The sequence below is a fragment of the Myotis myotis genome, unplaced genomic scaffold (assembly GCF_014108235.1).
Source record: "Myotis myotis isolate mMyoMyo1 unplaced genomic scaffold, mMyoMyo1.p scaffold_m19_p_2, whole genome shotgun sequence".
In the NCBI taxonomy this organism is placed as follows: Eukaryota; Metazoa; Chordata; class Mammalia; order Chiroptera; family Vespertilionidae; genus Myotis; species Myotis myotis.
Genome location: NW_023416324.1, coordinates 36,197,961 through 36,224,133, shown reverse-complemented (window position 1 = coordinate 36,224,133; position 26,173 = coordinate 36,197,961). Strand labels below are relative to the sequence as shown.

General features: G+C 48.0%; 1 protein-coding gene across 1 annotated transcript in view; it reads left to right on the top strand.

Moving 5' to 3' along the window:
• The first annotated feature begins 5,231 nt into the window (after positions 1 to 5,231).
• The window catches only part of GLIS1 (GLIS family zinc finger 1), a 224,292-nt gene continuing 203,350 nt past the window's right edge, over positions 5,232 to 26,173 (top strand). Inside the window, exon 1 of the mRNA XM_036352549.1 lies at positions 5,232 to 5,509. Within this exon, the coding sequence (XP_036208442.1) occupies positions 5,263 to 5,509 (247 nt within the window). The 5' untranslated portion in view covers positions 5,232 to 5,262. The remainder of the gene's footprint in view (positions 5,510 to 26,173) is intronic.

Here is a 26,173-nt window from a genome sequence, read left to right as displayed (position 1 = left end):
TTCTGGAGTTACAAAGGCAAAAGGCTGCATCTGCTTTTAGAGAGCTCTCAGTCTAGAGCAGCGGTTCTCAACCTGTGGGTTGCGACCTCTTCGGCGGTCGAACGGCCCTTTCACAGGGGTCGCCTAAGACCATCCTGCATATCAGATATTTACTTTATGATTCATAGCAGTGGCGACATTACAGTTATGAAGTAGCAACGAAAATAACTTTATGGTTGGGTCACAACATGAGGAACTGTATTTAAAGGGCCAGAAGGTTGAGAACCACTGGTAGAGGGAGAGACCAACTGTTCAATGGGTAGTTATAAAGCGGTCTAATAAGTTCTGAGATAGAATGAAGCAGAGATTGCTGTGAGAGTGCCCAGGAAGAAAACAATTCCAGCCAGAGGATTCAGGGAAGGCTTCTGGGAAAAGATGACACTTGAGCTAGGCATTAAATGATTCATAGGAGAGAGTATGAAGATGGACAAGAGGGAAAACTGTTAGTATAAGAAACATCATATACAAAGCTATGAAGGCATGAACATATGTTCTGGGTTCTAGGAGATAGAAAATACTTTAGGGTGCTTGGGACATAGACTAGGGCTAAGTGGTAGGTTAAGGGAATGGTTTGAATCTATTTAGATGGCTATTGGGATCATTGGTTTAAACAGGGAAGTGACATGGTCGAATCTCTAGTTTAGAGATTACTAGGGAGACCAGTATGGAAAATGAATGACAGTGAAGAGGATGAGACTGGAGGTGGGAAGAAGAGGTGGGAAAAGTGTAGTAGAGAGGATAAAGAGGAAGAGGATCAATTGATGCTTTATGGCAAATAAGTTATGGGAGTGTGGGAGAGCAGGGGCCTAGGATGATTCTCAGATTTCTGACTTGGGGGACTTGGCCATGGGGCCATTTACCTAAGAAGAGACATTGGAACAAGGAGCAAAGTCAGAGAAGAATACATGTTTGTTTTTGCAGATGGATCCAGATGGATATGCAGTAGGCAGACTATATGTGGGATTAGAAGGCAAAAGAGAGTTTAAGCTGGAACATGGATGTGTAAAAAACACACACATTGGTTTGCTGAAGAGAGAAATGGGTTTTATTTGTTTTGCTTTATTTTCTTCTTTTTTAAAATTAATTTCAGAGAGGAAGGGAGAGAGAGATAGAAACATCAATGAGAATCATCCATCGGCTGCCTCCTGCACACCCCCTACCAGAGATCGAGCCCGCAATCTGGGCATATGCCCTTGACCAGAATTGAACCTGGGACCCTTCAATCTGCAGGCCAACACTCTACCACTGAGTCAAACCAGCTAGGCTTGTTTTGTTCTTGACAGTTAAAATATTAATGAGTTTTATTTTAATACTAAAAGTATAAAGAAAAATATAGCCCATAATCCTACTACTTAAATAACCCCTGTTGAAAGGGAGGGAGGATAATATATATTGTCAGAAAATACACACAGTTCAGAAAAGCATAACATAAAAAGTACAGGCCAACCCCCAGTCCTCCATTCCCTTAACCACTTGTTAACACTTTCTTGTGTTTCCTTCTAGGAAAACAAAATGCATATACCCACTGGATTCTGTATATCCCCAAAGGGGTCCTGCGATATACAGTGTTTAAGAAGTCCATTTTATTGAGCAAGTTAACTTTCTCGTTGCTTTGCCCGGCTTCACAAACCCATCTGTCCTGGTGGGGCAGGTCTGTGTACTCACTGGGGAGAGACAAGATCTCCATACTCCTGGCTAGTATGGGGGCTAGCTCAGGGTAGGATTATGAGTAAAGAGTAAAGAGTAAATGAATGAACTGTTGCTGCATCTTAGAAACTTGAAGGCCTTTGTGTGCAGTTCCAATTGGTTAAGTGACTTATTCAGCAAATGTTTGCAGAGTCTTGACTAAGTTTGCAGTGTTGTGTGTGGTGAGGGAGGAAGGGCAGAGGACCCAGCTTCTGGACTCACTGAAGTTAGAACTGGAAAGGCCAGTGATCTTCCACCTTCTCACTTAAAAACAAATGTTTTTATTGACTTTAGAGAGAGAGGAAGGGAGAGAGATAGAAACACTGATGAGAGACATGGATCGGCTGCTTCCTGCATGCCTGCTACTGGGGATCAAGCCTGCAACCCAGGCATATGGCCTGACCGGGAATCGAACCAGGCACCTCTTGGTTCATGGGTCGACGCTCAGCCACTAAGACACACGGGCTGGGGCCATCTTCTCACTTTTTGAGGGGAACACTGAGGTCCAAATTAAGGTTATGATTTGCCTAAAGCCACAGGACTTGAAGATTCATAGGAAGGAGTATAAGGATGGACAGAGGGAAAAATGTTAGCATAGGAAAGGTCATTACAAAGCTATGAAGTATATAAGCCAACACAGGAACCCCAGAAGTGTTTGTGGGAGGGGAGGAGCGCCTGGTGGCAGGGTGGGAGGGTTGGTAAGCTACTCTTGCTCCTTTCTATCCCTTCCCCTCCTGCCATACAAGTAGCAACTCTAAATCCCTAGACAGAGACAAGATCTTTGAGATGCCCTGTGCAGGCCTTGGCTTGTGAATAATGGGTGTGGTTGGTTAATATCTTGCATCTTGTAGACTGGATGGTATAGGAGGAAGAACACTGGACTGGGAGTTGGGAAGCCTAGATTCTGTGCCAGCTCGGCCATACCCACCATACTGCTGTGGGCCAGTCACATCCTCTCTCCACCGCATGTGGGGTGGGTCTCTAACTCAGTCTCCAAGGTCCTTTCCACCATTGTTGCTCTCTAAATGTCAGATGCTATATTTAATCACTTATAGGAAATCAGATTTTAAAAGCCTGTGATTCTAAAATCCTGGTTTTTGACGGTTCCGGGGATGCGGTTTAAGGCGTATCACTGTGCACAATCCTGTGTTGTGACACCTCACCATATGATTTTTCAATCTGAGACCAAGGCCAAAGAGTGTGAAGCCAGACAGGACCCTTAGCGCCTCCCAAATCACCTACTCGCAGGGCAGGAGGCCAGCCCAGATGAAAGGCAGGGCCCTCCTCCGGGCCTTGCGGGATCCCCCAGCAGCCTCGGCAGGTTCGCTGGGCCCGGTTGAGTAACCCGGGTTTGCACGCGGAGCAGAGAAGGGAGCTGAGCCGCTGCTCTGGGTCCAGTGTTCTCTCTGCACATCGGGCAGGGGTCTCCGAGACACGGCTGTCTGTGCGGGGAGCCACGCAGGGGCCCGGGTCCAGGCTCCGGAGGAACGGAGACGCGGACGAGCGGGTCTCACCCCCAGGGCTGTCCGCTCCTGGGAACTCGCAGACATCTCGGCGCGGGAGCCCCACCCCGGGCAGAGGCACAGGTTCACTTGGAATATTTTCTCAACTGCTTTTGCTTGTTGGCCTTTTATTCTTGGAGTGCGAGCCCCTCTTGCCCGGCTCTTCCCCGTGAAAGACACCACACACCCAGGAACGTCCGGAGAGTGACCCGAGAGCCCTGGGTTAGGGTCCCGGCTGCCTCGAACTCGCTGAGGATCTGTGTGAGCGCTCAAGGGAGCGCGCTGCGTGCTCAAGGCAACTTTTTAAAAAAATATATTTTATTGATTTTTTTTTTTTTACAGAGAGGAAGGGAGAGGGATAGAGAGTTAGAAACATCGATGAGAGAGAAACATCGATCAGCTGCCTCCTGCACACTCCCCACTGGGGATGTGCCCACAACCAAGGTACATACCCTTGACCAGAATCGAACCCGGGACCCTTCAGTCCGCAGGCCGACGCTCTATCCACTGAGCCAAACTGGTCAAGGCTCAAGGCAACTTTTAAAGCACTTTCACGTCGATCTCCTCCCTTCAGCAGGGCTCACCCTTCCCATGTGAGCGGAAGAAAACTGACCAGGGACAGGGGAAGGGTCCTGCCCCAGCCGCCGGGAGAGAGCGGGACATCGCCGGGGCCAGCGGTTCTACTGACGCCCAATCTCCCCGCCGCCCAGGCCGCGCCGGTCCCCACGGCCGAGCCCGGCCTCTGTCCCCGCGGCACCGCCCCCCGGCCCGGCCCGGCCCGCTCTTCGGCTGGAGGGCGGCGGGCAGCGCAGGACTCTGGCGGCTCCGGCCTGTCAAACCTTCTGCCAGCCCCGCCCAGGCCCCCCAGCCGGGGAGGCCCCGCCCCCGCCCCGCGATTGGCCGCGGCGGGGCGGCCTCAGCGAGCCAGTGGCCGGACGGGCTGTCGGGCAGGCCTTGGCCCCGCCCCCACGGGGTGCCGCCCCACAGGACGCCGGGGCCGCGGCGGCGGCTGCGGGGGCTGCGGCGCCAGTGGAGGCACGGCGAGCCGTGCGCCCCGACAGCTGCGGCGGCCGTGCGAGGTGAGAGGGGGCGCGGCCCGGCGCGGGGAGGGGCCGGTCCGGGCCGGAGATACGGGGGTGCTCTCCCAGCGACGCTCACGTCTGAAGAACTTCGGGATAGCGTGGGGAGCCCCCGGGGGAAGGAGAGGTGGGGGCCCGGGCCCTCTTCCCGGGAGGGGTGATGGAGGGGCGGAGGCGCTGTGGAGAGGGACCCGGCGTGCGTGCGGGTGCGGGTGGGAGACCGGCGGCTGCGGGGTGGCCGAGTGTCTGCGAGGGTGAGTGAGAGAGCGGTGTGCGTGGTGCGCGGTGTCTCCGTGTGCGTTTGCGGGGTGTGTGGTGCGCATGGGGTGGGGGGGCGCGTGCCTGGTGTTACTGCCTCTGCGGGTCCGTGAGCGCTGCCGGCTCCGTTTCCGGCTGCGCGTGGGAGTGGGTTCGCCTCGCGGGAGGGAGCGGCCGGCGCGGCTCAGGTGGCCGTGGGCGAATCTCTGCCCCCGGGACCGGCGGTGCGCAGAGCGCGACTGGTGCGCATCCCTGTCCCGGAGCCCCGGAGCCCCGGAGCCGGCGCCGCCCGGGAATCCTCACCCCGCCCACCCCGTCTCACGGGGACGCCGCCCAGGCGCTCTCCCACCCAGGCCTCAGTTTCCCCAGGCCCCGGAGCAGGGCTGGCTTCGGGGGAGGCGGGTTTGGTTGGGAGGGTGGAGGGCTTCGGAGGAGGCGCCGAGGCGGCGCGCAGCGGGGACCCCCGGCGCCCGGGGAGGAAAGTGCGAGCCGCTCGGGACCGCCCGGGGTCAGGTGGGCTGGTCAGGGCAGGGGCAGGGTGCTGTGGCCGCCCGCGGGGGAGCGAGGGGTAAACCGAGGCGGACGAGCCGCCCAGTCTCGCCCCGGCGGCGACGGGAGTCGCCCTTGATGCTAACGCTCCCGCGGTCTCCTCTCCGCAGGAGCCGGCGCGACCCCCGTCTGCGCCCCGCCCCGGCGCCATGCACTGCGAGGTGGCCGAGGCGCACTCCGACCGGAGGCCGAAGGAAGCCCCGGGCCCCGCCCGCGGGCCCGCAGGCCTCGGCGCGCACATGGCCTTCAGGGTTGCCGTGGGCGGTGGCTGCTGCGGGGATGGGGACCCTCGTGAGCTGCTGCCCCGGCTGTCGGCGCCCCCGCTTCGAGCCCAGGACCTCCTCAGGCCCCGGAGCCCCCGGGACTACGGTGCATCCAAGGCCGCCGTGGGGAAGGGTAAGTGCGGCCCTGCCAATGCGCGGCCGGGAGCCCGCAGCCTGTGCAGGAATCCTCCCGAGAGCTCGAGAGCTCGGTCGGACTTCCCGGAGGTCACCGTGTTCTCTCCAGTTGTTCGGTATTAGCTGGTCATCCTAAAGCGGTGCTTGGTTAAGCAGCATCTAATTTAAGCTAAATAAGCTTATTTGAGGGACGTATGCCTCGTAAGGTCAGATTACATAATTTTGCTTATGTTTCTGATAAAAGTGTGAAACTTGTCAAAAATCTTACTATAAATTGGGGTGAGTAGCTACTAGAGTCAGTCTCTCTCTCTGTCTTTCTCTCTCTCTCTCTGTCTCTCTGCTAGTTAAAGGCATATTTTCAGCTATTCCAATCTCCCTAGATAGCAGAAACCAGAGGCCAGCCAGACCCCTCCCCTCTTGGGACCCTCAGTTTCCCCATCCGTCAAGGAAGGAATTAATTACACCAGATGATTTCTGGATTCCTGATGGAAAGTTTCATGATCTATAGATACAGCCCGAGTCAAGTTCTGACTTGAAAAATGGCTTTTCTGTACCCGATGCATCAGAAGCACAGTCTCTGGTAAAAAGTTGCTTTGCAATACTCTCCCTCTCCCCAGCGATGCCAGTGGGTTTAAGGTACAGGCCCCAGTACAGTCTATGGGCTCAAAGTCAGTGATGATGCTAGGATTCTCATGAACATGTTCTCATCACAGTTAATTATTATTGAGCCATTATTTATAAGTTTCATGCTGACAGATAATTAACCAGAAATTGGGGGAAACTGTTAAGGCAGTGTGCCCCCCACCCCCCACCTCCTCCCTCCTGGAGGAGAAAGCAAGGCTTTGGGCTTTCATTGTTTTAGCATTTGGGACCCCTTGGTTCTTTCCAGGTGATTCTCAAGGAAGACAGAAACAGCTTATTTTATCACTCCTTTAGCAGCGCCCCGGCAACTTCGAAAAGGTAGGGCAGCTTACCTTGAGAGAGGAGACCTCCTGCTGGGTAAAAAAGACCCCGCTCCCCAGTTCAGGGACTGGAAAGGTGAAAAAGACATACACAGTGCTTTTTCTTCTTGATGGAAACACCTGACTTTGTAGGAGAGCGCTATTTCTTACTGTTTTAGATGTTAGTGTCCTTTCCAAGAGACAGAGATCACACCTGAGAGGAAAGATATAGAAAAACCACCTTTAGAGCATTTTTGCTGGACGACACACACGAGGTTCTCTCATACTAGAGAGAGAGGCGTGCTGTGCAGCAGGACGGGAGTAACGTTTGCTGGCCTGAGCCTCCTGGCTTGCCCCCCTCCATGCACAATCTTCCCTTAAACAGATACCCTCTTACAACGTTTGGGATTTTAAACTATCGGAGTGATCATCTGAAGACGGAGTCTCCGCAGACCTAGTGAATGCCTATCAAACATAGCCTTTGTTCCTTTTATCTAGATGCGTTGTGTACTGATCTTACACTTCCATTCTCCAAAACCCAGTTATTTTTATGCATACACCCCCCCCTCCCCGTCTAAATTATGAGATCTTTAAGTTAGGATTGTATTTGGAAAGTGTAGGAGAGGATAAAGGCCTAGGAGGAAGAACCACTTTCTTTGTACCATATAAGATGATCTTTCTGGTTATGCATTTTGTAAGAGGCTTCTAAACTGTTTTCTTCAGTCTCTGGCCAGTCTGGTAGGGTGGGATTTATCACCCCCATTTGAAAGATGAAGACATGGAGGACTGAGGGTGGGGGACGCATCTTGAGGGAAAAAGCTACCCAGCAGGTCTAGCTGGGGTTCTCTGGCCAACCCAGTGCTCATGGACCTGGGCTTGAAGAGATTTCTAGAAGTGTCTGACCCAGCCTCTGTCCCAGCCTCTTCTTCAAAATGGGCCTGAGAGAAAGCCAGAGCGTCGGCAGCTCTCTCAGCGTGCCGTAAGGAAACGGCGCCCTGACACTGCCCCATTCCCACCAAAACATCCCCCAGACCACGCAACCCTTTGGATGTTTGGTGTTTAGTTCCAAGCCTGGGGCTTATTGGAAACAGACAGATAGAAATACCAATAGGAAAATGTTTATTGACTGTGCTGGGAATTGTGAGACCTTGCCACGGGTGACCGGTGGCGCCTTGGGGGCAGTGATTTTACTCTCTGAGCCTTAGTTTCCTCGTCTGTAAATCTAGCGGGAGACTTCCTTTGAAAGACTGAGGAGAGCATTAGTGAGAGTGTGAAAGGGCTGCCTCCATGCCTGGTTGGCTGGGGGATTTATTCTTGTAATGTATTTAATGTTCTCCACCTCTGGTTTTTTATTTGCGCGACAGGTCATAATGCTTACCTCCCAGGGTAAATGAGACAATGGTTGCAAGAATGCTTTATAAAAAAGGTGGGAGGGGTTTCTTTTATTAATTCATGCAGGGCACCAAGCGGGAGTCAGTGATACTTGAGGTAACGGAGAGACGGTGAAGAGGGAGGAAGGTCTGATTTTTAAAACTTTGACTGTGAAGAGCCAGAGGTGTGCTAGCCAGAGGAAGCTGAGAGGAACCAGGCTTCAGGTCTTTAGTGGCCACGGCTGCCCAGTGACCGGAGAGAAGACAGTATTGCTTGGTCTGGAATCAGGTTTCAGATGATCTGCCTTCTGCCTTGGACAGACCCTAAGCCGAGGAAGGGAGCGTATCCGTCAATGTTGAGGTCCTCTGCGTTTCCAGGTCTCTAGTCAGGAGGCGCCGGGGATGGTGCGACGTCATGGACTAACATTATCATCATTTACAATAAGAATCACGATCTGTTTATGGCAGAGTCCCGTTTATCCAGATTCCAAACAGCTGGAAAGGCCAAATTACCAGATGCTGTGTTTTTCTTTTTTATTATTAAACACCCGACACTCTGCTTTTGGAAGTTCTGACAAGGAAAGAAGGTAAACATCTGGGCTTTAAGGAGGCGGTCAGCTTTGTGGCGATGGCCTGATGACTCTCGGTCCCGTGCACAGAGCTTTACAGTTTTCAATGTGTGTTCCCGCACACTCTCTCATCTGCCCTCACGCCAGCTGTGCTCTGCCTACCTTGTGGGCTGTTCCGGGGGAGCAGACGGAGAAGTGCTTCCCAGGCTGTAGAGTGCCGGGCAGATACTGGCTCTTATTACTGTGATCCCTGTTTTATAGATGAAGACCCTCAGGTTCTAGGATGTGCTCAAAGCTACAGACAGTGAGTGGCATTTTTTAAGGTTTCCTGTTTCCAATATTTGTTTCTGTTTCTACAGCTTGTACCTTCTACATGCGTGTGTTGTCGGTCGAGAGCTGGTGTTCACTACATGCTCCAGATTGTTCCCAGAGAATTTAAAATATTTTGCTTTTGGTATTTTTAGAAATTGGTAACTAGTATCTATGTCATCGTTAGAAAGCGTCTTAGTTTACCAGATAATTCTGTTTGTCCAGAGTTGCTCTTCCCAGACCAACACCAGATAATTCACAGAGACTCACTGGGTCCTTTTCATCATGTACTGAGGCTAGACACGTCCTAGCAATAAAAGGGGGCTGATGATCATGACAAATGTGGGCTCTGCCATTAGTAAACAGCCGTCATAATGTGACTGTAAATGCCAAAAAGAAGTCAATCTTTTTCTTTCCTTCCTTTCTTTTTTTTAAAGCTAGAACACACACACACACACACACACACACACACACACACACACACACACACATTTTTAAAGGAAAACTAAAAAGGAAAGCAATTATAGGTTGTGTGCATGGATGTTAGGGGCTGCCGGTGGTGGAGAGTCAGCATGATGGTTTTGGTGGTGTTACCTGGTAGAGTTTCTTCATCTGAATCAGAAGCCACCCTGATCTGATGTTCTGGGAAAGCCGTGGAGGGGCTAGCACATTCGTAGCAGAAAGGTATGAGTTATTTTGAAAGCATTTACCCCCTCCGGCTCTGGTGGGCAATTTGCTTGCATTTCATCCATTTTAAAGTGCTGGTCCTGTGATCCGGAAATAATCAGATCCAAATTTTTTTCAGTGCTTGAGATTTCAAATAAGGGGGAGAAAAACCTGCTGGCCAAATGTCAGGCTCAGTGAGACAAAGAGAAACATGTATATGTGTGGCTAGGCAAACGAGATAGGAACATGTTGCGGTCTACAGTCGTAACAGTTACATATCCAACAAATCGTTTGTAGACATATAGTGGAAATATAATTCCCAAAGATTTCCTAAGAATCTTGTTTGGCTAAAATTTCTCTCCACTTCTTGCCTTTTTAGCTCTTTAGAAGCTAAGACTTGGTGTACAAAATAGAAGGGGGAGTATCCTATGAGATCGTAACTTAATTTTTGTTGTTTCTGAGGTCTCAGGAGGGTCCCTCTTAGCTGTGGAAACCTATTGATAGGCTGTGTTGCTCTGTCTGTGATTAAAAAACAAGCTTCTTGCCCTGGCCGAGTGGCTCGGTTGGTGGGAGTGTTGTCCTGTACACCAAAAATGTTTCCAGTTCAGTTCCCAGTCAGGAAACATATCTAGGTTTCGGGTTCAGTTCCCAGTTGGGGTGCATATGGGAGGCAACCGATTGATGTGTTTCTCTCACATTGCTGTTTCTCTCCCTCTCTAAAATCAATGAAAACATACCCCCGGGTGAGGTTTAAAAAAAACAACAACACCCATAAGTTTCTTTATACATCCGAGGTTTCCCTTCACACTTCTACTCCTGAAAAAAAAAAAACAAAAACCAAAACCCACCCCATCTTTGAGTTATTCAGCTCCCTGCGTAAGTTTTGCGTGTGAAGCTAAGTGAGCCAGCGCACTTATTTTTACAGTGCGCTAAAATCCCATTACAGGCATAAGTGCACAATGAATCATTTAAAAAAATATATTCTTATGTTCTTTGTTCTGAATGTTGCATAATTATCATCATTTTCTTCAGTTTTATTTTGTGGAGTTTGGCCAGCATCCGAGAAAAGGGGAGAAACCAAAGTTTGGAATAGGGTTTGTCATCCCTTTTTGGATAGGATTAGGGGAAAAAACAACAAGCAAATACCAGCTTTATTTGTAAGTTGACCAGTGACTCTTGCTAACTGTGGCTTTTGCGTAGAGAGGGTAATTTCCCTTCTTTCTCTCCATTTTCTTGAAAAAGAATTCCCAGTATCGAAGCCCATATGATGTATTCCAGCCATCTCACCTTATTTATATAGATCGTTAATTTCAAGGTTAAGCTGTAATGTGGTTTGCTAATTATTTTTCCTGCTATAGATTTTAGGTGCAGTTAGTTTGGGCCTAGAGAGGTGTGCTGTTTCTTTTGGTGGGGGGTAGCTTATTTTTGTGTTTAAAGAAACAAAGACACTTAGTGCAGGGGGGAGTAGGAATGAAACAAACTCTGCAGTGGGCTTTGAAACATTCAACTGCCTTACGCAAAGAGCACAGGGTAGTTCCACGGCCAGGAAAAAGAGCACACTCTGAAATACTTGTGCTGCTCGCCTGCACTGTGCTCATGGTCCTAGCAGTTTAAGAACGGACTTCTTGTTTATCAACAGCCGCTGCCCAAATTAATAGTTTACAATGAGAAAAATGCTTCAGCATTAGAAGCAAAGTCCGGGACTGATAGCTGAGTTACTGAGTAAGAAAAAGAAAAGAAAAGGAAAAAAAAAAAGGAGGGGGGGATGTTTTGTGGCTGCTTTGGTCTCCCAGAGTCTTATTTATAAAAAACTGAAAGAAAACAGAGGCTTGGGATGGGGAGGGGGTGGAGAGGATACAGCCCTAACCCAATGGTCTTATAGTTTCAAGTCACTTAAAGCATCTGTTTTTTTCTTTCCTCTGTCTTCCCCTAAACTCCAAAGGGTTATTCCTTCAGAAGGTTTCCGGCGGGTCGAGGCGGATTGTATTAGCATTACGAGCTGTGTTTTTAAAGTCAGCATTTGAGTCAGATGCACTGAGAGGAGACCTTCAGCCTGCTAACTGAATAATGCATTTCCTGTATGGCCTGAATTTATTTGGTGGTTATGGTTGGGCCCGTCTGGAGCAAACACATGCACCATTGTACAGCCTCAGTGCATGCGGGCCATGCCTGTCCCTTTGAGCCTCTGTTGCAGCATCTGTAAAATGGGAAGCAGTTTGTTGGGATGATCCAGAGTCCTTCTTGCTCCGATGCTCTGGGATTCCACAGGAACTGGGCTGGGAAGGTTGGTAAGGATCTAGGGTGTGGACACAGGCCACCTTTGTCTCAGGCCAGGTTACAGACTTGGCCTCTCCTTGGAACTCTTGACTCCTAAAGCTGACCACAGAAGGAACAGGAAGGGGGAGGTCAACTAACCTTCATTGAGTACCTCCTCTGTGCCAGGCCAGATACTTTATAGCTGTGATTGATTTAATAATGACCCTAGGAGGACAGAAGGCCGTATTGTAATTTTATAGGTGGGGGAACTGAGGCTTGGAAAGGTTAAGTGATTTGTCCTAATAACGAGTTACTATTTCATTGCCCTGCTGTGTAAGCAGTAAGTAGCAGAGCTTGGGATTTGAACCCAGCTCTGCCTGACAGCAAAGCCAGTATTTCCCCCCCAAAGCATAGTGCTCTCAAGGGCAGCCTGTAAAATCCAAGCAGTGGCACGAAGTTGCTGTGGCTGAAGAGCGTGCCCTGAAGTCGGGGGAAAGGTAGCAGAAGGCCGCAGGCTGGTCCAGACAGCCATTCCTTGGAGTAGCACTTTGTGAGCCTCAGGTGACAGGACCAGGTGTAACTTTCAGGGGAAACTCTCTACCTCCCTTAGGGCTTTCCCCACTGCCCTGCTGGCAGAAATGTAGGAAGGGCAGTGGTTCCCAGTTGTGACATGGGGAAGTCCTCTCCCAAAGTATGGAGGGGCCCCTGGAGCGCTCCTTCTCGGAAGCAGAGGCCTGACCAACCTAGTCCCTTCCCAACCCTCTAGTCCCTATGTGAGTCTTTCACACAGTTTGGGAGGTTCCTGGCCATCTCTCTTCAACTGCTCCTGAAGACATCTGTTTGAAGAGAAATTCTCGTGATCCCCACCACACTTGGCGTGCAGAGTGCATGCTTCACTGGGCATGGTTGCTCGAGATCTATTTAATGATATCGTATTAAACGCTTGGTGGGATGAAGAAGGCCTGGGAGGGAGAACAGGCCAGAGATCAGAGTGAACTTGAGAGTTTGTGGGCAATGAGTCTTTTGTGTCAAATGATGAATGAGCCAAATGACCCCCTTTGGAAGGAAAAGGTGCCCCTTCTGGTTTGTATTTGTGGCCTTGCGTGGTAAGTGCATTCAGGAGAACGTATATATGGACGACGTTCTCAAGGAATCATACTCTTCTGAAGGTGAAGTTGCAGGAGTCCTTATTGCCCAAGGCTCCTCTGCCTTGGATATGGAGGCTGGGCCTGAAAGGAGAATAATATGTATCAACGCAATGTTCCTGGTTGCATTGTGGCCCAGCCTCTTCCCATTTGTCTCTTTTTGGCAACAAGATTACTCTTTCAGATATTGTTGCTTTGTTTTTGAATAACAGGCTTGATGGAAAAACAAGGCTTTAGCAAGAAACCAGGGAGCATTCTAAACCCGACTTAAAAAATACAGATCCCATTTGCTGTTTTAAGCTCTCTGGAGCGCTGCAGATTGGGTTTGTTTTGGAACGTCGCTGGACTATATGAATTACTTCTCTGAGGCTTGGGTATTTAATACCTAGTAGAAGTTTGTGTAAGAGTCGATGATGTATTTTGCCGACTTTCCAACCCTGTAAATAAATTACACGTGCCGGCAGAGGCTGCCAGCCAGGCTCCACTGTGTCAAATGAAGCTTAATTTTTATCCCAAACCACTTAATACTTTTGTCCCAGCAAGTAGAGAACGTTACGGGGTTCTGCCTGGCAGCGGGCCGTTCCAAGACACAGACGGCTTCACGTACTGTGAACAGGCCTCGGTGGATTCACCGATCTTGACACAGTTTCCAGTGGTTAAGTAGCGTTAGCCTCTCAAGTCCAACCCTCCAGGCAGAGAATGATAATATAATTTTAAGTGTATCGTAAAAATGAAACTCAATCGCTTCCGCTCCCCAAACCTGTCTCACTCCCCTTCTCCCCTGAGAAATCGGCTGTAATAATTGTGTATTTAATCTCAAGGCCGCCTGTGCGTGTCATCTTATTTGAGTGCAAAGCCCAGGTAATAACGCTGGCATTTCCAGCGTGAAACAAAATAGGGTTTCTAATGCGGAGAACACTATTAAATATTTCATGCTTCAACCAAACGCAATTCTTTTTTCCTGTAATAAGTTTAAATATTAATTCTCTGGAATGTCAGATGCCTAAAGCTAGGCATTTAGTGACCTGCAGTTTCAAGTATCTCGAAGAAGGTTTATGAAACAGGATATTTCTCTGGGAGGGATGAGTAGTGTGTTTCAGAGATATCTGAATTCAAGGCAGCATCTTCTGATTTACTTTTTAAAGGGAAAAGGTCATAAAATAAGTTGCTTTATGTGCTGAAGGATTAAGTGGCTTAGGCTGAAATAACAGCAGAGACTTTACTGTTTTCCCCCGTTATATTTTAACAATGCTTTTTGAGGGAGGGAGTGGGTCATTTTCCCGCCTGCTTGTCTCCTCCCCCATCACCCCCAGCCCTCCCCCCCTCAGCCAGATGGCTTTAATTCTAACCAAATCCCACGCTGAGGCCAAATGATTGATCAAACAGTCATTTGTACTTACGTAGCGCTCTTTGTGAGAATATCTCTGCATTGGAGCTTCTCGCCGCGCGAGGCTCCTCTTCGGGCCTTCAGATGGTTGATTTCCAGCAGATCCAGGGGCTTGAGGGCTAGGTGGAGAACAAATGTTCAAGACCTTCAATCCTAGGAACTCCTTGCTTAAAACCTTTCTGTTACTTCCACTGCATGACAGCAGGGCTATTCAAATTTTCTAAATATAGGGACAAAAGTATTTCCCCTGTCCATATGATAGTATTTGTGTTTTTTAAAAAAAGTTATTCTTTTTTTAAATTAAATTTATTGGGGTGATATTGGTTATGTTTTCAGTATCTGTTGATGGAAAAATATCTAATGAGGTTACTAGTTTTAAGAGCTCTTTGAAAAAGATTTATTTTTTTAAAAAATATTTTTATTTATTTCAGAGAGGAAGAGAGATATAGAAACATCAATGATGAGACTCATTTGTCAGCTGCCTCCTGCACGCCCCCTACTGGGGACAGAGCCCACCACCTGGGCATGTGCCCTTGGCCGGAATTGAACCCGGGACCCTTCAGTCTGTAGGCGGACACTCTATCCACTGAGCCAAACCAGCAGGGAGAGATCTGTATTTCATCAACTGCTCTCATGTCTGTAGAGACACTGATTTGTTCCATAGACTCGGTGCATACTTTAACGCTCTCCTCTGAACTACATCTTGACTTGTAGATTGGCAAGCAGCTGGCCAATGGGAAAATCCGAGTCTTTTTATCTGGCAGTCAAGGCTTTCCCCCAGTCCAGCTAATGCTTGGCTTGTTCTCAGCAGCATCGGACATTTCCTTATGCAGCCCCAGAGCTGGAATTTTCTCTACTTGTCCTTCTGTTCTTATCTTCTGTGAGCTGTGTTTTATTCATCTTTGTGCCTCCTAAAATCATTTGTAGGACAAGTTGGAAAATAAATAGTGAATATTCAAATATTCATCTTTGCATCCTTGTGTTCAGTATCAGGCCTGGCACAAAGTACGCATGTGAGAAGTATATAGGGTGCTCAGTGAGGCTGTGGGTGTGGAATCAGGCCACTAGGTTCAAATTCTGGCTCCGGGAACTAACTTGGGGATCTTGGGCAAGTTATTGAGCTCTCTGGATCTCAATATTCCTATCTGTAACATGGGGGTTTTAATAGTAGTGATCTCAAAGGACTGTTATGAGGATGAAATGAGTTAATACATGCACATATAAGCGCTTAAATGCAGATATTGGCACATGATAAAATGCTCAGTTAATGTTGGGGTTATTATTATTATTGTTATTGCTACCAAGTGTAAATATTCAGTAAACAAAACCCTTAGAAGGGTCTTCTTTCCCTTCCTTTCTACCAGACTGACTCCTACTTCTTTTTTTGTTAATCCTCACCCAAGGATATTTTTCCATTGATTTTTAGAGAGAGTGTAAGGGAAGGGGAAGACTTTGAGAGAAGACAGAGAGAGAAACATTGATGTGAGAGAGACACATCGATTGGTTACCTCCCGCATGCGCCCTGACCAGGGCTGGGGATCAATCCTGCAACCCAGGTACGTGCCCTTGACCGGATCAAACCCCGGACCCTTCAGTCTGTGGGCTGATGCTCTATCCACTGAGCCAAACCTATTTATTCTTTAAGACCCAGCTCAAGGGCCACCTCCTCCCAGCAGCCTTTCCTTTCTTCCTAGGCCAGGTTATGCTGGAGCTCTGGCACCTACAACCCTTATCCGTCCTTCTGCTGTAGCGCTGGTCACTCTCTGTGGTGATTTCTATTTACTTAAGGGTCCTTGAGGACGAGGGTGGAGTCTCATTCTCCCTGCACTCCATGTGCCCAGTACAAGGCCTGGATCAGAGTGGGTGGTCAGGAAGGTTGGGAACCTAGTTCCTGCCCTTAACATGTAGCCTGCGAAGGAGGAGCCGAGTGTTAAGTTATTTTTCCACAAGGTTGAACACATGGTAAGTTCTCAGTATATATGAGACTCCAGTAAATGCACAATGACTTTTCACATGTAGACAGCGGTCATATTCTCTTTCTAGCATCATCTTGGGGCTCTTCATAATGAGGTCTGACTCTCATTTGCAAGGTGATATTGGACAAGTCTTCTCACCTATCTGGGCTTCCCTCCCCCTTCCCCTCTCCTCTCCTCACTTCCCCCTCCCCTCCCTATCCCCCCCCCCCCCCCCCCCCCCCCCCCCCCCCCCCCCCCCCCCCCCCCCTCCCCCTCCCCCCCCCCCCCCCTCCCCCTCTCCCTCCCCCTCTCCCTCTCCCTCTCCCTTTCCCTTTCCCTTTCCCTTTCCCTTTCCCTTTCCCTTTCCCTTTCCCTTTTGCGAAGAGTTGACTTCAGTGATCACAGACCCTTCTTGGTTGCAAGCTTTCAGAGCTACCAGGCCAGGCCAGGTGGAGGAGCTAGGGACCTGATGGCTGTCCTAGCATGACTGGCCCAGGATGGTAGGCACTCTCTACTGAGCACCTTCCCTCTCTTCTAGGCAAAGACCCAGGCACTGTAAAATGTGTTTCATCTTGTGGTTTGAAGAGCAGCTATTGATGGAAGCCATTCTGACAGGAGTTAGGTGATAACCTCATTGTCGTTTTAATTTGCACCTCTCGGATGATTGGTGACTTCGAGCATTTTTTCATATGTCTCTTGGCCATCTGTATGTCTGCTTTGGAGAAGTGTCTATTTAGGTCCTTTGCCCATTTTTTAATTGTTTGTCTTCCTTTTGTTAAGTTGTATGAGTTCCTTATATATTTTGGATGTTAACCCTTTATCAGATGTATCATTGGCAAATGTGTTCTCCCATGCAGTGGGCTCTCTTTTCACTTTGTTTTTTTTTTTAAATTTATTTATTGATTAAGTTATTACATATGTGTCCTTACCCCCACATTATCCCCCATTCCCCCCTCTCATGCCCTCACCCCCCTGTTGTCTGTGTCCATTGGTTAGGCCTATATGCTTGCATGTAAGTCCTTTGGTTAATCTCTCCCTCTTACCCCCACCCTCCCCTACTTTCCCTCTGAGGTTCGACAATGTTGATGGTTTCTTTTGCTGTGCAGAAGCTTTTTATTTTGATGTAGTCCCATTTGTTTGTTTTTTCCTTAGTTTCCTTTGCCCTAGGAGATATATTGGTAACCATATTGCTATGAGAGATGTCTGAGATTTTGTTGTCTATGGTTTCTTCTGTAGTTTCACTTCTTATATTTAGGTCTTTTATCCATTTTGACTTTATTCTTGTGTATAGTGTAAGTTGGCGGTCTAGTTCATTTTTTTGCATGTACCTGTCTCATTTTCCTAGCACCATTTATTGAAGAACCTGTCAGAATGGCTATCATCAACAAATCAACAAATGACAAGTGTTGGCGAGGATGTGGAGAAAAGGGAACCCTAGTACATTGCTGGTGGGAATGTAAACTGATGCAGCCACTGTGGAAAACAGTATAAAGTTTCCTAAAAAATTAAAAATGGAACTCCCATTTGACCCAGTGATCCCATTTCTAAGATATTTGAAACACCAATCAGAAAGAATATATATGCACCCCTATGTTCATAGCAGTGCAATTTATAATAGCTAAGATTTGGAAACAACCCAAGTGCCCATCAGCAGATGAGTGGATAAAAAAACTGGTACATCTACACAGAGGAATACTACACAGTGGTAACAAGAAGGAACTCTTATCATTTGCAGCAGCATGGATGAACCTGGAGAGTAAGATGCTAAGTGAAAATAAGCCAGTCAGAGAAAGATAAGTATCACAAGATGTCACTCATATGTGGAATTAATGAACAAAATAAACTGATGAACAAAATAGATTCAGAGACATAGAACCATGAACACAGATTGATAAATTTCAGAGGGAAGGTAGGGGTGGGGGGAGGGTGAGAGATTAACCATATATGCATAGCCCATGGACACAGACAATAGTGTGGTAAAGGCTTGGGAGGGGCGGGTGTGGGGAGGAGGGTGTCGGTGGGGAAAAAACAAAACAAAATGGACATCTGTAATACTTTCCACAATAAAGATGAAAAAAAAAAAAAAAAGAGCAGATATTGCCCGGCCAGTGTGGTTCAGTGATTGAGCATTGACCTGTGAACCAGGAGGTCATGGTTCAATTCCCAGTCAGGTCACATGCCCTGGTTGTAGGCTCAATCCTCATACAGGAGGCAGCCAATCCATGATTCTCTCTCATCACTGATGTTTCTACCTCTCTCCCCCTTTCCTTTCCTCTCTGAAATCAATAAAAATATATTTTTAAAAAGAGCAGATATTGGTGGTTATAACATATCTGACCCAGATTTCTCTAAGATGAAGAAGATCCTTGGACCAAGTATTGGAACTTAGGAGCCAGCTCTCAGAAGCCCTGCTGGGGTGGAGTTGGAGGTATACTCTGGGTTTCATTCCAGGACAGCTTAGAGCCCCCAGAGGCATTGCATTGACCTCCCGGCCCCTCCCCAGGTACTGTTGTGGTTTGAGCTTTGTAAACGGTAAAGCTGCATCTACATCATTATTATCATTCAACCTCCCTTTTAACAGATGGGAAGACTAAGTAAGGTTCAGAGAGGCCATGTTACTTGGGTGAAGGTGGCCACATGGCTTTTGGAGTTAGAACCGGTTTCAGATCCCAGCTACACCACTCGCTGGACCTTGGGCAAGTTCATTGAATTTGAGCCCTGTTTTCCCCACTGGAGGAAATTCATAAAATGGAAATAATCCCTATCTCATAGGGTTGATGTGGGGATTAAGATGAGAAGTCTGTAGAGCACCGAGCTCTGGCGCTAGCACATAATAGGCATGTAACAAAGCTGAACTGTTGTTATTGGTCTTACTGAGTGCAGAGCTGGGACTAGGTCTCTAGGTCTGACTTCATCTGATGCCATTTCTCCTCTACACTTCAGTATCCTATTCTCTTACTCTGATTGGTTTCTTCTTCTTCTTCTTCTTCTTTTTTTTTTTTAAATGTATTTCTTTATTGGTTTCAGAGAGAAAGGGAGAAGGAGAGAGAGATAGAAACATCAATGATGAGAGAGAGAATCATTGATCGGCTGCCTCCTGCACACCCCCCACTGGGGATCGAGCCCGCAACCCAGGCACGTGCCCTTGGCTGGAATCGAACCTGGGACCCTTCAGTCTGCAGGCCGACACTTTATCCCCTGAGCCAAGCCGGCTAGGGCAGTTTCTTCTTCTTTTTTTGGGGGGGGGAGGCGGGGGGGATATAATTTAAAAAAGTAAAACTTTGGGGTCAGAGAGACTGAGGTTCTAATCCCAGTGCTGGAGGACACAGATCTGACTGGCTGGCGTCCTGGCTTGACTTAGGGCTAGGGGGAAGTTAGGAGCTGTCCCTTGCGAGGTGGGTATGAGCTGCCTCTGCACAACTCCCTGACAGGTTCTGGCTCTGGGGTCAGCAGGGCCCTCACTCAGCCTGTGGTGGCTCTGGTGTCCAGCAGGGGGGGCTGTTGGTAGTGCAGCTCAGACCCCCTCCTGTCCTTACTTTACTGGGTTGGGAGTTGCCTTCCAACTCTAATACCCAGCTGAATTACCTTGATGGGACCTCTAAATGTATGATGCCAGTACTGTTTTGCTTCCCACACCCCTATGTTGGCGGCCCTCTACAGTACTAGTGGCTTCCATTGGTTGAAACTCGCACTGAGTAGAGATATCCCGTCAAGCCGTTTAATTCTTCCTACACTTACTCCTTGTGTGGGGGGGAGTATCATCACTCTCATTTTACAGATGAGAAAAACGGAGGCCCAGAGAGACTAAATAACTGCCTGAGGTTCTAGACTGAAAGGTGGGAGCTGTGGGCCTGTCTGACCCCAAGACCCTGCCTGCCCTTTCTCACCTCCTCTGTGGGCCTCTGCTGCCTTGGGTCCAATTTTACCCATTCATCATAGTCGAGAAGCTTCCTCCTCTGGCCAGAATTACCATTTCCCTCCTCCATCTTCTGACTGTTCTTTGTCCCTTTTCTCTCACTGAACAGTCAGGCATTGGAGATGCGTGGCTCCATGTTTCCTCCCCGATGAGACTCTGGAGTAGGGTCTGTGGTGAATGAATCTCTGACTGGCAGAGGGAGTGTGGATCAGAGAACAGAATGAGCGCAGGACCCCCGGTCACCGTGCACTTCCTGGTTGGTTCCCCAAGCAGATTTTCAGGACAGCAACTTCTGAGCCTCAGTTTCCCATTTGTAAAGTGGTGCAAGCGATCCTGCTCAGTCAGTTGTCAGGAGCATACAGGATGAAGTGTGGGAAAACAGGAAGGCTGCATCTGAATGTGGTGGCTGCTTGGTTCATTCATTGATACGTATTGAATGGCTGCTGTGTCCCAGATATTGGGTTGGGCTCTGGGACACTGTGATGGTTTACAGAGCCCTCATCTGCACGGAGCTCACCGTCTGCAAGGCAGGTGGATCCTGGGAGAGTGTTCACAGCCGACTGAGTCCTTGGTTCTCCTCTGTGCAGCTTCACCACCTTATCACTTGGCTCACTGTCCTAAGCTGACGCCTGGGCTCCAGCCAGTCCAAGGCTCGTGACCGCGGACAGTCTCACTGAGCCTTGTAAAATGGAAATATTTGCTAGCTAGCTCTCCTTGCGAGGCTAGTGAGAGAGTCATTGTGGTTGGGGTGGGAAAGGGCTGACTGCTGGGCCTCTGGGGGCAGTGGAAACTGGGGTGTGTAGAGCAGCCCTCTGCAGGACCTGGTGGTGGAGCTGCGTGGGTTAGTCAGCCCTTCCCTTGCACCCGCTGCCAGTTCCTGATTGCTTAAGCTTTCCTCTTAGAGGGGATTCCTCTCTCCTTGTCTCTGGCAATACAGGCCAAGAGCTTTCCTTTTGCAGACTCTTCCGAGTCTCTCCCATCCCAGCCTCACACTCCTTCCTTTCCCCTCTTCCCAGACTTTCATTCCCTCAATGGCTCTGGCTGCTTATGCACGTAGACTACAGCAGAGCTATTTGCTAGGGATTCAGGAGACAAGTCAATTCCCATTGTGTGGTGCTGGCCCAGTGGAGTGGGAGTGGGGCTCTGGGCTGTTAGGGGCCCTCTTCTCTTCCTTCTCTTTCCCTCCCTCCCTCATTTTTTTTTATATATATATAAAATTTATTATTATTATTAGTTAAGGTATTACAAATGTGTCCTCATCCCCCCCATTAACCCCCAACCTCCCCCCCCCACACACACACACTCATGCTCCCATCCCCCTGTTGTCCATGTCCATTGGTTTGGCTTATATACATGTATACAAGTTCTTCGGTTGATCTCTTCCCCCCTCCCTCATTTTTAGTATCCTGCAGTGATTGTCTGTTGAGGACTGCAAGACACTGGAAAATGACTTTTTAAAAAATTGAGCATCCTATATAATAAAGAGCTAATATGTTAATTAGACTGGATGGTGGAACAACCTTCCGGAATGACCTTCTGGAATGACCTTTAGGAATGACCAGTGGGTGGGGGGCGGGGCCCAGAGGCCGCGAGGCAGCTGGGGCTGTGAGGGCCGAGGCATCCAGGGCTGCGAAGGCCTAACCTTGCACGAATTTCATGCATTGGGCCTCTAGTCTTGTTAATCCTATACTACCTTGTGATGTAAGTGTTCTTATGAAAGAACTTATAGCTATTAAAATTAAAATTAATTAATTCACAATACAATACATAAATTAATTAAACGTTCAGTTCCTAAGTCATACTAGCCACATTTCAAGTGGACACATGTGGCCCAGTGGCTACCATATTGGACAGAGCAGATATGGAATATTTCCTTCATCACAGAAAGTTCGATTAGACAGCACTAGTCTAGAATATCATTCTTTAATTTATCAATTTGTTCAGTAAACATTTCCTGGAGCCCTATCATATACTCGGCTCTGTGCATGCTAGTCCCTGGAGAAGTAAGTGTAACCTAGGCCTGGCCTCTGCCTTAAGGAGCATCCGGTCGAGAGGCAGATGGACGTACCTGCTTGGAGGTGGGGCCAGCATGCTGGTCACCAGGCCTGACTCCTGTTAGGGACACAGACATGAGTCCTAGGGTCTGTCCTGCTCTCAGAGAGCCCACAGTCCAGCACTGATGGGAGAGGTCACAGCAGGCTTCCTTGAGAGGTGACATTTGAGTGGCTGGAACCTGGTGGGTGGGCTCTGCTGGTTCCCCAGGGTGCAGTCCAGGGAGGGCAGATGGTTCATGCAAGTGCCTCTCTGCATCGACATCACGCTCAGGGCTCTTGACAGTGCCCTGCACAACTTCTTAGACAGGAATGGGTTCCTGACTTCAACAAAGCCCTTGGTCTCACTCCTAACCCTTCTTTGCAAGTTGGCTGATCCTTTAAAGATAATCTAATGGGCCGAAACCGGTTTGGCTCAGTGGATAGAGCGTTGGCCTGCGGACTGAAGGGTCCCAGGTTCGATTCTGGTCAAGGGCGTGTACCTTGGTTGCAGGAACATCCCCAGTGGGAGATGTGCAGGAGGCGGCTGATCAATGTTTCTCTCTCATCGATGTTTTTGACTCTATCTCTCTCCCTTCCTCTCTGTAAAAAATCAATAAAATATATTTTAAAAAAAAGATAATCAAATGTAATATAATAATCTTTCTTTTCCCTACTTATGTCACTGGTGCACACTTTTTGTAGAAAATTTTGGGAGTTATAGAAGCATATAAAGATGGAAATAGTATTTGCTCATGTTTCACCCCCCAGTAATGACTGCCATTTACATTTTGGTATATTTCATTTCATTTATACTGTGTTAATATATTTTTTATATTATCAAGATCATTCTGAATATAAAGTCTTGTGTACTTATTTTTAAACTTAACATTCTAACATAATAAAATTTTCCATGTTATTAATAGTCTTTGTAATCATTCAAAAATATATCACATTTTATGAAATTTGCTAAATTATTTTGAATAGGTGATACATTAAAATGGTACAAAATTGAGCAGACGCAAAAAGCCTTCCTCTTCTCTTTTCCTCCAGCCCCCAGTTCTCATTGCCGGAGGCAACTAGTAATACTCATGCTTTTGTCTGGCCCCTCAGCGGTTGTTTATGCTCACACACATAAGTATATATATGACTTGTAGGTGCCTAATGCTTGGGCTTTTTCGGCCTTTCTCCTAGTGTCGATAATGCTGCAGTGACGATCGTTGTGCAGTAATCTTTATTTGCATCTCTGATTGTTTTCTTAGGATAGATTCCCAGAAATGAAAATTACTGGGTTAAAGGGTAGTAACATTTGACACGTTACCAAATAGTTCTTTAGAAGATTGCACAAATTTTCACAACTGCAGGCAGTCTTAGAGGATTTACTTTCCTGCATCTTCACCAGTGTTTCCAAAATAATTGCCTCATTCGAAGGTGGAAATGACATCTGGTTATCATTTCATTTTACATTTATTTGATTGTTAGTTAGTTGGACGTATAGTGTGTGTTGATTTACATTTCATAGTTCCTCTTTTGCAAGTTGGTGTTTAGGTTGGGATCTGAATATTTTACTTATAAAATTAAAAATTTACACCTTTAAAAGTGCTCAATTAAGTAAAGAATATTTTTTTTTTTTAAATATATTTTATTGATTTTTTACAGAGGGGAAGGGAGAGAGATAGAGAGCTAGAAACATCAATGAGAGAGACATCGATCAGCTGCCTCCTGCACATCTCCTACTGGGGATGTGCCCGCAACCCAGGTACATGCCCTTGACCGGAATCGAACCTGGGACCTTTCAGTCCGCAAGCCGACGCTCTATCCACTGAGCCAAACCGGTTTCGGCATAAAGAATATTAATGCTCTGTTCATCATAGTTATTGCTGATATTTTTATGAATCTGTTTTAAAATGATTTTGAAACAACTAAATTTGTTTATATAGTTATATTTCCAAAATTTTCCATTGTCTTTCCTTTATTGCTTTTCTTTTTGTCTTTCACCAAGTCTAGTTTTTTGCTGTTATTACTATTTTGGGGAGCTTGTCTTATTAACATTCTAAAAATAAATTTTTATTTTTAGCAAAATAATGCTAAACATAGTTTTAAAATCACCTAATATTATAAGACTTTAATGAGAGTCCGTCAGTTCTCTTTCCTTCATTGTCACACTGAGAGCCAGCAAACTTAAACCAGAACTGCTGGGATGCCCACCTCCAGAGGGCACAACTTATGCCCCATCATGGACCTGTGTAACGTGGTGGCCCTGCCTTCAAGTCATTTAGTATTTCTTTCTCCGTCTGTCTCAGTTACAAAAATAAAAACAATAATAGCTAAACATAGTGCTTACCATGGCCCAATCATGCTCTAAGCACATTATAAACATAATTCCCTGGATTCTCCCAACAACCCTATGAAGGAGTTACTGTTATTCCCGATTCGCAGATGAAGAAACAGACCCAGAGGAGGAAAGTGACTTGTCCAAGGCTACACAGCTGGTGAGTGGTAAAGCCTTAACCACTGTACTGCACGGCCTCTGAGTAAGATGGATGCTGCTGTCCCTGGATCAGCTGTACTCACTGCCTCCTGGCTTCTTGTTAGGATCGATGAGGATTAAGTTCTCTTAAACCCCACCTGCACCCCAGTTCTGACCCCACTCGCACTGCCCTTCCCTCCTCCCTGGCTGCAGCACATTTCTTTGGTTGGGCTAGTGCCTAGGCCACAGTGTGCAACAGGATGCCACTGTGGGGATTTGCTCTCTTGGTTCTGGCTGAGCCCAAGACAATAGGTATGGACAGTGGGCATTGGATCCTACCTTCTAAAGTGGGACTTTAGGTGCCTAAACTAACTCTGGTTTTGAGATCCCAACCTGGCATACACTTTGAGGGTGTCAAAGGGTTAAGGTGGGAGAGACCAAAGAGAGAACTTCCTTGGAGAGAGCTGTGAGGAAGCTGGGAGGACCTTCACCCCCATACTGCCTTCTCCTCACTCGGGAGAGTGGCTCTGTGAGGCCCATGCAGAGAGCTGGGCACAGCCCCGCTGCTGCAGGACTGCTGTGCTTATCCAGGTCTGAAGGAGTCAAAGGCGAAAGCTGTGGCCAGAGCCCTGGCCCATGGAGAGGGAGGAGAGGCAGCCGCACTGTTGTACTGGGATGGGGCAGGGGGTTGTGTCCCAAGGGACCTGCCTGGCAGTGGTTTTCAGAGCAACCCTCCCTGCCTAAGAGGGCTGCCTGCCAGGCAGAGATGAAAGAGACTGAAGATGTCCCATAGGATGCAATGAGGTGGGGGGACCCTGACAACTGGGGGAGCTCTCCTGGGAACCCGCAGTAGTGGGCACTGAGCATCAAGTCCAGAGAGCTCCCATGGCATTTGGGAAGTGAGCCCCTTCCAGCCACTGCAGTAGGCAGGGTAAGGGGAACTGAGACCTTGCCCTTCCACCCTGCCCAGGGTTCCCAGCCTGAGGCCGGCGGAGCTGGGGGAGGGGAAGAACTTGACTGTACCTGACACTTGGGGATTATTAATCTGGGTGGGACATCTTAATGATTAAACTGAGACCATTCTTGGGACTCAAACTGTCTGAAAGATGTTTTATAATTTAAGAGTGAGCCAATGAATTAGAGCCGTGGTCGGCAAACTGCGGCTCGCGAGCCACATGCGGCTCTTTGGCCCTTTGAGTGTGGGTCTTCACAAAATACCACGTGCAGTGCGCACGTACAGTGCGATTGAAACTTCGTGGCCCATGCACAGAAGTCGGTATTTTGTGGAAGAACCACACTCAAGGGACCAACGAGCCGCATGTGGCTCGCAAGCCACAGTTTGCCGACCACTGAGTTAGAGGAACTGCCATAGACTTCACAGGGGAGCAGGTCTGCAGGTTGGGTTTTAAAAGGGACAGCTGGGGTGGGGTGGGGCTGGGGTAATGATAAATTGTTTCTGTAGCCCCCTCTGCTTTCTCAGTAAGGTGATTATGTTTGGAACAGGATGTTGAATCAAGGCATGCACTGTTGCAACTTTTCCTTTGGAGAGCAACCTGTTGTTTTTCCTGGGGTTAAATATGACCTCTTTTAAAATTTGCATAGTTTTATGTTTATGTGTCTTATTACCACCCCCCCGCCCCCAAATATT